At 33.2% G+C, this 12,648-nt stretch overlaps 1 protein-coding gene across 1 annotated transcript; it reads left to right on the forward strand.

Moving 5' to 3' along the window:
• The first annotated feature begins 217 nt into the window (after nucleotides 1–217).
• On the forward strand, nucleotides 218–5,754 carry LOC134698066 (uncharacterized). Its single transcript, XM_063560356.1, has 4 exons — nucleotides 218–256; nucleotides 2,035–2,857; nucleotides 3,593–4,441; nucleotides 5,602–5,754. Exons 2-4 carry the CDS (start codon nucleotides 2,045–2,047, stop codon nucleotides 5,752–5,754), a joined length of 1,815 nt encoding a protein of 604 aa, XP_063416426.1. The 5' UTR covers nucleotides 218–256; nucleotides 2,035–2,044.
• Nucleotides 5,755–12,648: the final 6,894 nt, after the last annotated feature.

Consider the following 12,648-nt stretch of genomic DNA (forward strand, 5'->3'; position numbering starts at 1 on the left):
TAAATGACTATTAGCATGCTCATCGTAATGGAATTTTATATGATATTTGCTGATTAAAGAAAAAAGAGTTTATTTTCGGTGGGTTAATTATCGAATATTTCTCAGTACATCTGCAATTTAAACTGATACCATAAAAATATTTTTTTTTAAATCATCGACTGGTTTGTTGATGTGTATATTGAGTATAGAAATACTATTATGCTAAATATAGATCTGATCCGAAGTATAGGAAGGGTGTGTTTAAATTATTCAGCAGGTTAGTTTATTTGAATGTTATTTAGATCTATACTTATACAGATAAATTATCATCAGCGGTCCTTTTTTCTGGAGAATGTATCATAACTGTAAGATAATTTAAAATATGTCATAAATTCAAACATATATATGAATCCGTGATTCAAATGAAACAAATACACGGATTTATATATGATCTTATATGGTCAACCTTGCTAAATAAGAAGGTCTCTAGCGTCTAATTATCACAACAGACGTCTTCTGGAATGTTTTATTAAAGTTATATTAAGTCAGGGGGAACATAGTAGACAAAGCAAATAGATTTTAATAACCCGGTAGACTACATAAATAACAGGTAAACATTGTATGCTAAGTAAATATAAAAACGCAACAACAAATTCTAAACAACTCTCTTTTAATAATATTTGTGACAGTGATGATTAAATTATATATTCTGTGTTTCAAAATTAAACATTATAAGTCATTATAAGGTATGTGGAAATCTGCATTCAAAATACATGTATTTTTTTGTTATTTGCTTGGACAAAATGTTTTTTTTTCTTCATCAAATTGAGATCATATTTTTGTTGTTGAAAAAAGCATAACCCCGTCCTTTTTAGGTAAATTGCTTATTCCCTTAATACGAAATACAATGGAATTCAATGTTGTTTGGTGTTGCTAGCCTGAGAATTCCGTTGTAAGGAAACTCGTTGTGCATTTTATCATTTTTTTTAAATCCTTGACGTTGCTGCATATGTAGCTATGGATGAAACTAAAGGTGATATGGAAAGCCAAATTTGTTAAAATTCCGTTAATTGTGCCAAATCTGCAAATTCACAAGTACAGTATCTGTTTCTCGGCACGCATCAGAAATGTGTTTCAATGTTTTTAAGAGTTTTCAAATATTTTGGCCCTGGTCATCACTAGAATATAAACTCATTACTTGTCGAAATGGGTGGCAGTAAAAATATACGATGGTACCGAAAATACTATTAACATCTGGATTCCTGCGAGTTTAAAAAAGTCAACCGAATTTTTAAAACTGATACTTTATGGCAATTTTATTGACAATACATTAGGATATCACTAAGGACGTTCCTGAGAGTCACATGGACGATTATACATAAAGCCTTGTAACATTTAAATGAATATCCAAGCTAGCCTACTCTTTCAGTCTCAAAGGTGGATAGGCGGATTCAAAAGCGACTCGTATACATTTTATATGTCAGTGTCCCCTTTATAACTCTTTAAGGAAAGAATTTTATGATAATATTTCAGAATGTTGTAAAAATTTTGAAAAGTTAAGCACAAGTGCCAAATTTAATTGGCTTTTTATTCAAGAAAACATAGAGGTATTGAAAAATATTGCTATTTAAATTAATAAATGTTTGGAACTGAAAAAACTATCAATATAGTATAGATATTGTTTTATTAAGGTGGTACCCAACACTTTCACTAAAATTAATTTGGCTCGTTTAATTTTCATAAAATTTTGTCAAAGTTTAACAAAACTATAAAAATTTCAAAAATATATTGTTATGCCTTTTTATGTATAATGTATATGGATCTGATCTGGTTGTAGATTAACATCTAAGAAATAGTTAAATTCATGTTTATGATTTGTGTCATTATTGTTTCATTATTGTAACAATTATAAAAATCATTGTAATACATTGTTTTGCTCTTCATGGGCCCTTAAATTGGAATAAAAATATCTTATCTTATACAGACTTAAAACTCTTTTTGGATTTGTTGCACATACCAGACTCAGATACACATACTGTTTGTTTTATTTTCCAGATTTACAGCAATGCAGCAGGAGCGATTTTCATCCATACATGACCATTGTGTCAAATGTTTTAGTTGGAAGTGTGACGTACGACCAGATTACGTCACCTCCTGCGAGCTGATCGAATGCGTCCAAGGATGCGATAGAATTTTTCATGCTTGTAAACAGAAATCACATTCGTTTGTCTGTGAAGCTATTATTGTACCATGCATTAATAAAGAAAATGGTTGCCATTCGGAAGTTAAAAAATCAAATATGGCTGCCCACCTCTTAATATGTCCTGCTAATGTAATTGATTGCATGACTGCGATACCTGAAACTTTCATTAAGTGTCATAAACCTGTTAAAAGAGGCGAATTCTCGTGGCATTCTCGCAACATGCATGCAGAGATTTCCACCGGGATATTAAAATTAAAGTGTCCGTTAGCCTATGCTGGATGTGATTTCTCTTGTCAGAAACTATCTCCATTGGTTCTGACAGGTCACGTGACTCAAAGTGATCTTTTGAATACAAGTGGGTTGACTATCGGATCTGACTCATGCTCATTGCCAGAACAACCGGGTGAACAAAGTCGAACACTTGATTATCCAACGACTCCTTGTTATCAAAACGATGTCGATTCTATCGATGGTTTAGGTTTTCCTGAAGATCTCCCAGATAATGTGATTGAACAAATTTTGATGTTTCTTGACAGTTTTTCTATAAACAATTTGGCTTTAACTTGTAAGTTCCTACGTTCGTTTTGTAAATCAGTCGTTTATAACAAGGGCATAGTGGAACCGGTTTGGCAGAAGATTTCTAATGGTGGAAAACATTGGGATTTTTTTAAGTGGGTAAGTGTTTATGTTCATGGCAACCCCAAAGAAATATTTTATTTGTATGTAATAATTGAACGACTCGTACACGTGGATCACGTGGCGATAATGCATTTTGGCAAAACTTCTACGTTATTCGACAAGTCATGGATCTATCACATTGAACTTGAAATTGCGAACACAGATACGATATACAGTTAGCAGCTGTATATCGCAGCTTAATTTGCTTACATCAAGTCGTTGAAGGCACATTGAAACAAGGTTCATGGATAGCTAAAGTATGTGTTGCATCATTTAAGAAACGTCTGACAGTATGTGTAGTATACCGGTATATATTATATATATCAGTTTCGGTTGTTATTGAATCAACTACGACAAATGCTTTATAGAATGCAATTTTTAATTTTACTTCCCTCTTATAAATTAAAGCAATCTTTACCATTTATCTAGTGCTTTCAAGCACTTTGATTCCTTGTAAATATGAAAATAAGAAGATGTGTTATGATGCCAATGAGAGAACTCTCAATAGAGTCGCCGAAATTAATAATCGTTATATACGGCCTTCAACAATGAGTAAAACCCACACCGCATATAAAAGGTCTTGAACAAATGTAAAAGAACTCAATCGAGAAAACTTTCGATCTAATTCATATACACAATAATGAACGTCAAACAAACATGTAGTATATTAATTCCCCGAATCTGACATTCTACTATATATTCTGATTACTAACTTTAGGTAATGTGTTTTAGAAATGGTCCTTCAGTTCTGCATGCACTCCTATTCGTAAGTGGAAGTACCATCTCAGCACTCCAGTTTCAGAACATCTCAAAGTTTGTCCATTTTATTCAGAAAGAATTATCAAGGATGAATTAATCCCGTGTGAAAATGAATGTGGATTTACCATGTATAAACATCAATTGGTGGAACATAAAAAGAGATGTCAGATGGAAATGGTCAACTGTTTAAATAAAGATGGTGGATGCGTAGCTGTCGTCCTTCGATCCAAAATGGCGGCTCATTTACGCAGGTGTCCAGCAAACATTGTACAGTGCAACTCGCGTAATGTGAGGCCCGAAATGAATGGAATTTGCCAACAAGTTTTTCGTCGAGAGGAGCTAGCAGGACACCAACAGTTTTCACATTTAGACATATGTGAACCAACCAAACAATATTGTCCTTTAGCTTACCAGGGATGTAAATTCACCATTGACAAGAAAACACCACAAGTACCTAATGGTGAAGTTATTTTCTGTAAGGATACAAACAGCTTCAACGTTTCTAGGAAAGAACGCGAACAAATCAGTGACGACAAGGATACGGAAAGAGGAGAAGCTTCATTGTACCACGGCACAACTTCCGGAAACATGGCGTCGATGGTTGCTTCCAATCAATCGTCAGATGCACACCAAGAGTCACTATTATCACTTCCATTTACATTACTATACTTGATTCTTTCTGATCTAGATAGTCTGAGTATCTACAATTTATCAATAACTTGTAGCTATCTACGGGAGGTTTGTGAGGACATGCTTCCAGTGAAAGGAGTGGTTGAATCCGTCTGGCAGAAATCGGATGACGGATGGGAGATTTCAGAAAAGGTTTGTTAAAAAAAAACACATTACAATGTAGTTTCATAATGTAAACGCTTTCTTTCACGGAAACCTTTTACTTGCAAAGCCTTTTCTATATAGTAGACTTTGAAGCGATTTTTGTTTTGATTTTGTAGTAATGCAACCTAATTTAAATGCAAACGCCTGTTTCCATGCACTCCTGCAAACGACCTGGCAACAGTCTGTAGGCCTGTAAACATAAGTAAAGTTGGGAATTAGGGTCTGTTTTAATCAGATTACTCACATTGTTGCAACGTGCTGTATTCTTATAAGATGAGATGAAAGTGCGAAAATAAATCTTACCTGAAAATATTGTTCGTTTCGACGTATGCACAAATTGAAGATACTAAAGTTCCACAAAGAACCTTGCCTAAAAAAACCGATATGGGACGAAAAGACGGAATATGTCATGACCACGAAAATATATACTTTGATATGATTTTAATAGATCTGTATAGAAAATATTTATATGAGGAAATATTTAGACAAAAAAGGTCGTCTTTGAATAACAGACAACACCATGACATAAAACAGACGAAGAAACGAACATCATTAAACAAAACGAAAAAATTAAACATGTACAGATGGTTTCATGGAAAAAAATAACCCAAGAGGGACGTGGAATAAAAATCGGCAACACCAATCCGCCATTGGTACATTAAAATTAACTTCGTATTGATATAACATTGTCATTTTGAATTCTATTTTGATCAGAAAGAGGCAAAAGATATCAGAGGGATATTCAAACAGGTTAACATGTTTAACTCACCAGTCGAAAATAAACCGACAATGCCATGGTTAAAAAAAGAAGAAGACAAACAAACAAACATTTGACAAAATACACAACATCGAAAACAAAAGACTGAGACTGAGCAACACAAACCCCACAAAAAATGGTGGTGATCTCAGGTGCTCCGGAAGGGTAAGCAGATTCTGCTCCACGTGTGCCACCCGTTAGTACAAACCTGGTAACAAGTCTAAATCGTTAGGTCACATTCGGAAAAAGGGAACGGGATTGTAGTTACGACATTTGAAACTCGACGACAGTTTTTAGAAGCGTTATTCATTTATGATTTATTGTCCTTTATTGTTGCCATATATAAACAAAATGATAAATTTATGAATATTTATGATTTTATGTTTTTTAGAAATGGCGCTACACTACAGCATGTACCCCTGTAAATCAATGGAAGCAGCATCTTAGCAGTCCAATCACAGAACACTTGAAAGAATGTAGCTATTACGGGCATGAAAATGTTAACCCAGAGAAGGTCAAGGTTATGTTTGGTCTAAAGGAGTAGACCATCAGAAGCTGCAATAGTTTAAAGGATTTGAGAGAAGGATGGATCATTGGTCTTCATTTGAATAATTTTTCAATTTTTCACTTTTTTTTTCTTCATCACAAAAGTGAAATATTAAATGAGATTCGCAAAAATCTAAAAGAAAAAAAAACCACCTCCTGACACCAAGAATCGGAAATGATCGCCCCCTAAGATAAGAACAATTTAATTGTGTGCAATATCTTAGCAGTCCAATCACAAAACACTTGAAAGAATAGCTATTACGGGCATGGAAATGTTTAAACAGATCGAGAATATATATGTTTGATCTAGTAAAGGAGTAAAACATCGGAAGCTGCAATAGTTTTGGGGTCTGGAAGGCATAGGAAGTCTTAGTTTAAACAATATTTTATTCAAAAAGTGCATGAAATATAATTATACAATATAGATACAGGGATTCGGAAACAAGAAAGACTTATATAAATCCGTCTCCCTTGTTTTGACAAGTCTAGGAAGTCTTCAGTTATATATGTTCTTTATATTCTTTTCTCTATTTTCTATTTTTTACAAAAAATATTTCGTAGATGTAAGAAAACAACACATCTTTGCACACAAAGAATAACCAATGTCGCACCTAATATAAGCACTAATCAATACTGTGTTTCGATTGATTCGATGATTATATAAACGTGAAAACATCATTTACTTACTTAACTCAAAGCAGAGATTTGTTTTTACGATACACTTCACAAATATAATGTGATACTCAAATATTCTCTTTGGCAATAGTAAGATTTAGCTGTAAGAACCCTAGCTTATTATAACTTGTTATTTTGCATTGTTAAAGGCAGAAATTAGATATAATATATTTTTTATTTGAAGTTGTTATGTTTGTCTATTGGTAGTATTTTCAATATTTATATATTATCATATAGTAATTAAGGTCTTTCCCCTACGTGAGGAAAGACCTTATTGTTTTTCTAATGTTTTTTTTTCTTTTTCTTTTTTTTCTTCCAACATTTGTTTGACAAGGCCTCATCCCCTTTCTGTTGAAGTTATCAAGACCAAATATGGATCATTGATAGACATCATCATGAACTTTTACCAGATGAACTTTTGTAGGATTTCATCATCCCCTTTAGAAGTTATCTCCCTTTTATTGATTTTTTTCAACATGGCCCCCCTTAAATGTTTTAAAAGATATCATGACCTTATTTGGACAAAAGTTAGATCTCATCATGATGTGTTACCATATGAGGCTGCTAAGGATTTCATCATTCCCTATGAGAGTTACGTCCCCTTGAAGCAATTTCTTTCTTTTACATTTTTCTCAAAAAGTATTCAAGATAGAATCGATTTAAAAACGGCAACATGTACAAGACCAAATGGCAATGATAATAAACATATACAATCATTTTGTTGTTAACCCTTATAAGGAGTTATTTCCCTTGAAAAAATATACACAATTTTTGAAAAATTGTATCTCGAGAACCGGAAGTCGTAAAGACTTGGGACCTACACCAATAATCTGTAATTCATGTGACCTTCAATATGCACCCAAGGTCAAGGGTCACTGAGTGCAAAAAAAAATTACGCTGCAATTTCAAGCTTGCATATTAAGAAAATGATAAGACTTTGCTGCATACTTACAGTGTATAAAATGTTCCTCTCGACGAGCTCTACATTTTATACACTGAGCTCAAAAGATTCCGACTGTCTGTTCAAAAGTTACGACGGGATGATTCTTAAAAGTATAGTATTGTGTGTATATCTTTTTAAAGGTAACAGATATCAACCTACTATAAACTGCAAAGATGATCAGTAGTTCAAGACCTTCAATTTGAGGTCAATGTCAGGTCATGATGAAATTTCACCTTGACCTTCACATTATACTATGACCTTGACCTTGTGACATTTGAAAGGTCAAGTGGTCCTGAGTTGAATGGTGATAGTCCCATGTCTCTACGACTTCCGGTTCTCAAGTTTTGTATTGCATCATATATTTGATGATTAATTGTGACCTTGGTGAACTTTGAAAATGTCCACATTCTTTTTCTATAATGTTGTCCTTCAACTGTAGATCATTTATCATTTAACAGATTTGAGATATCTAATGTCGTTTTAGAGATAATGCAGTTTGAAGTTTTGCGAGCGGAGGCATGTATTTCTGAATCATCAAGAGCTTACCACGAAAAATGTTTTAGAAATTGAAGAGGTTGACATAGTTATGTGTTTGACCAAATACCAAAAACATTCCATGGAAAAAAACACCAAAACATCAATTTGAAATTTTCATGTTTTGCATTGACTTTGTAAGTTTCATAACTTCTATTTATATAGTTGATATTGCATCATTATTTGCACTTTTTCAAATGGGGTCATCTGATATATCAAATTGAAGGTCATAATAAGCTCTACTTAAAAAATGAAAATTTTAAACCCCCTTTTCATCCCAGGGGGAAGGGTGGGGTCATTTAGTGCAAACATTCAAATTTCTCAGATGGTAAGGTTGTCGCATATCAAATGAAAGAACATAAAGCGTACATTTCAAATTTCAAATTGACGTCCCCCAAAAATTGGTTGGATGGGGTCATTGAGTGCAAAAAATACATTTTCTTTTACGATAGGGTTGTTGTATATCAAATGAAAGGTCATGATGTATACATTTGAAATATCAAATTCCCAACCTCCAAAAATTGGTTGGATGAGGTTATTAAGTGCAAAAATCAAACTTTTTAAAACATGGCGTTGTCGCATATCAAATGAAAGCTCATCTACCCTGTGTTACATATATCATACTTCCGATCTAAAAAATTTAGGCGGATGAGGTCATTTAGTGTAAAAAGGGAAAAGTTACAGAAGGTATGCTTGTCGTATATCGAACGAAAGGTCGTACAAAGAACATTACGAGATACTAGTTTTTCTTTTTTTTCTTCCAACATTTGTTTGACAAGGCCTCCTCCCCTTTCTGTTGAAGTTATCAAGACCAAATATGGACCATCGATAGACCTCATCATGAACTTTTACAAGATGAACTTTTGTAGGATTTCATCATCCCCTTTAGAAGTTATCGCCCTTTTATTGATTTTTTTCAACATGGACCCCCTTAAATGTTTTAAAAGGTATCATGACCTTATTAAGACAATAGTTAGATCTCATCATGATGTGTTACAATATGAGGCTGCTATGGATTTCATCATTCTCTATGAGAGTTATGTCCCCTTGAAGCAATTTCTTTCTTTTACATTTTTCTCAAAAAGTATTCAAGATAGAATCGATTTGAAAACGGTAACATGTACAAGAACAGATGGCAATGTTATTGAACATATACAATCATTTTATTATTAACCCTTATAAGGAGTTATTCCCCTTGAAAAATTGTGAACAATTTTAGTTTTTTTTTTATTTTCAGAACCATAAGTCGTAGAGACTTGGGACCTTCACCAATAATCTTTAATTCATGTGATCTTCAATATGCACCCAATGTCAAAGGTCAATGAGTGGAAAAAAAAAATACGCCGCAATTTCAAGCCTGCATATTCGGAAAACGATAAGACTTTGCTGCATACATACAGCGTATAAAATGTTCCTCTCGACGAGCTCTACATTTTATATCATAAACCGAAAAATGTCCGACTGTCTGTTCAAAAGTTACAACGGGATGATTCTTAAAAATCTAGTATTTTGTGTATATCTTTTTTAAGGTAACAGATATCAACCTACTATATACTGCAAAGATGATCAGTAATTCAAGACCTTCAATTTGAGGTCAGTGTTACGTCATGATGCAATTTCACCTTGACCTTCACATTATACTATGACCTTGACATTGTGATCTCTGAAAGGTCAAGTGGTCCTGAGTTGAATGGTGATAGTCCCATGTCTCTATGACTTCCGGTTCTCAAGTTTGGTATTGCATCATATATTTGATGATTAATTGTGTCCTTGGTGAACTTTGAAATTGTCCCAATTCTTTTTCTATAATGTTGTCCTTCAACTGTAGATCATTTTTCATTTAACAGATTTGAGATATCTATTGTCGTTATAGAGATAATGCAGTTTAAAGTTTTGCGAGTGGAGGCATGTATTTCTGAATCAACAAGAGCTTACCACTTAAAATGTTTTACAAATTGAAGAAGTTAACAAAGTTATACGTTTGACTAAATACCAAAAAAAAATCCATGGAAAAAAACACCAAAAAATCATTTTGAAATTTTCAAGTTTTGCATTGACTTTGTAAGTTTCATAACTTCTATTTATATAGTTGATATTGCATCATTATTTGCACTTTGTCAAATGGGGTCATCTGATATATCAAATTGAAGGTCTAAATAAACTCTACCTAAAAATGAAAATTTTAAACCCCCTTTTCATCCCAGTGGGCAGAGTGGGTTCATTTAGTGCAAACAATCAAATTTCTCAGATGGTAAGGTTGTCGCATATCAAATGAAAGAACATAAAGCGTACATTTCAAATTTCAAATTGACGTCTCCCAAAAATGGGTTGGATGGGGTCATTGAGTGCAAAATATAAATTTTCTTTAAAGATAGGGTTGTTGTATATCAAATGAAAGGTCATGATGTGTACATTTAAAATATCAAATTCCCGACCTTCAAAAATTAGTTGGATAGGGTTATTAAGTGCAAAAATCAAACTTTCTAGAAAATGGCGTTGTCTCATATCAAATGAAAGCTCATCTACTCTGTGTTACATATATCATACTTCCGATCTCAAAACTGTAGGCGGATGAGGTCATTAAGTGTTAAAAGCGAAAAGTTTGAAAAGGTATGCTTGTCGTACATCAAACGAAAGGTCGTACAAAGTACATAACGAAAACATCACTTTTACAGGAAAGACCTTTCAATTGTTTTACAAACAATTGAGATACTAGTTTTTCTTTTTCTTTTTCTTTTTTTTCTTCCAACATTTGTTTGACATGGCCTCCTCCCCTTTCTATTGAAGTTATCAAGACCAAATATGGACCATCGATAGACCTCATCATGAACTTTTACAAGATGAACTTTTGTAGGATTTCATCATCCCCTTTAGAAGTTATCTCCCTTTTATTGATTTTTTTCAACATGGCCCCCCTTAAATGTTTTAAAAGATATCAAGACCTTATTTGGACAATAGCTAGATCTTATCATGATGTGTTACCATATGAGGCTGCTAAGGATTTCATCATCCCTTATGAGAGTTATGTCCCCTTGTTTCTTTTACATTTTTCTCAAAAAGTATTCAAGCTAGAATCGATTTGAAAACAGCAACATGTACAAGAACAGATGGCAATGTTAATGAACATGTACAATCATTTTGTTATTAATCCTTATAAGGAGTTATTCCACTTGAAAAAATGTACATAATTTTAGAAAAACTGTATTTCGAGAACCAGAAGTCGTAGAGACTGGGGACCTTCACCAATAATCTTTAATTCATGTGACCTTTAATATACAATCAAGGTCAAAGGTCACTGAGTGCAAAAAAAAATTACGCTGCAAATTCAAGCTTACATATTAGTAAAACGATAAGACTTTGCTGCATACATATAGCATGTAAATTGTTCCTCTCGACGAGCTCTACATTTTATACAATAAGCACAATAATGTCCGACCGTCTGTTCAAAAGTTACAACGGGATGATTCTTAAAAGTATAGTATTTTGTGTATATCTGTTAAAAGGTAACATATATCAACCTACTATCAACTGCAAAGATGATCAGTATTTCAAGACCTTCAATTTGAGGTCAATGTCAGGTCATGATGAAATTTCACCTTGACCTTCACAGTATACTATGACCTTGACCTTGTGATATTTGAAAGGTCAAGTGGTCCTGAGTTGAATGGTGGTAGTCCCATGTCTCCACGGCTTCCGGTTCTTAAGTTTGGTATTGCATCATATATTTGATGATTAATTGTGACCTTGGTGAACTTTGAAATTGTCCCATTTCTTTTTTTATGTGTTGTCCTTTAACTGCAGATCAATTACCATTGAACAGATTTTAGATATCTATTGTCGTTTTAGAGATAATGCAGTTTGAAATTTTTCGAGCGGCGGCAAGTATTTCTGAAACAACAACAGCTAACCACTTAAAATGTTTAAGAAATTGAAGAGATTGACATAGTTATATGTTTAACCAAATACCAAAAACATTCCATGGAGAAAAAAACACCCAAAAATAAATTTGAAATTTTCATGTTTTGCATTGACTTTGTGAGTTTCATAACTTCTATTTATATAGTTGATATTGCATCATTTTTTGCACTTTGTCAAATGGGATCATCTGATATATCAAATTGAAGATCTCAATAAACTCTACTTAAAAATGAAAATTTTAAACCTCTTTTTCATCCCAGGTGGAAGGGTGGGGTTCATTTAGTGCAAAAATTCAAATTTCTCAGATGGTAAGGTTGTCGCATATCAAATGAAAGAACATAAAGCGTACATTTCAAATTTCAAATTGACGTCCCCCAAAAATTGGTTGGATGGGGTCATTGAGTGCAAAAAAAATAATTTCTTTTACAATAGGGTTGTTGTATATCAAATGAAAGGTCATGATGTGTACATTTGAAATATCAAATTCCCAACCTCCAAAAATTGGTTGGATGGGGTTATTAAGTCCAAAATTTAAACTTTTTAGAACATGGCGTTGTCGCATATCAAATGAAAGCTCATCTACCATGTGTTACATATATCATACTTCCGATCTCAAAAATGTAGGCGGATGAGGTCATTAAGTGTAAAAAGCGAAAAGTTTCAGAAGGTATGCTTGTCGTATATCAAACGAAAGGTCGTACAAAGAACATAACGAAAACATCACTTTTACAGGAAAGACCTTTCAATTGTTTTACAAACAATTGAGATACTAGTGTTTTATTTATCATTCTGTAATTAAAATACAATCATTATAGTGAGTTG

This window comes from Mytilus trossulus, chromosome 14 (genome assembly GCF_036588685.1).
Source record: "Mytilus trossulus isolate FHL-02 chromosome 14, PNRI_Mtr1.1.1.hap1, whole genome shotgun sequence".
Taxonomy (NCBI): Eukaryota; Metazoa; Mollusca; class Bivalvia; order Mytilida; family Mytilidae; genus Mytilus; species Mytilus trossulus.

What these genes read in the sequence shown, in the direction of transcription:
- LOC134698066 (XM_063560356.1), top strand. Translation starts at nt 2,045, where the DNA reads ATGCAGCAGGAGCGATTTTCATCCATACATGACCATTGTGTCAAATGT. An exon ending in ATTGGGATTTTTTTAAGTGG is followed by an intron (nt 2,858 to 3,592) that starts GTAAGTGTTTAT and finishes AATGTGTTTTAG; the next exon opens with AAATGGTCCTTCAGTTCTGC. An exon ending in GATGGGAGATTTCAGAAAAG is followed by an intron (nt 4,442 to 5,601) that starts GTTTGTTAAAAA and finishes TATGTTTTTTAG; the next exon opens with AAATGGCGCTACACTACAGC.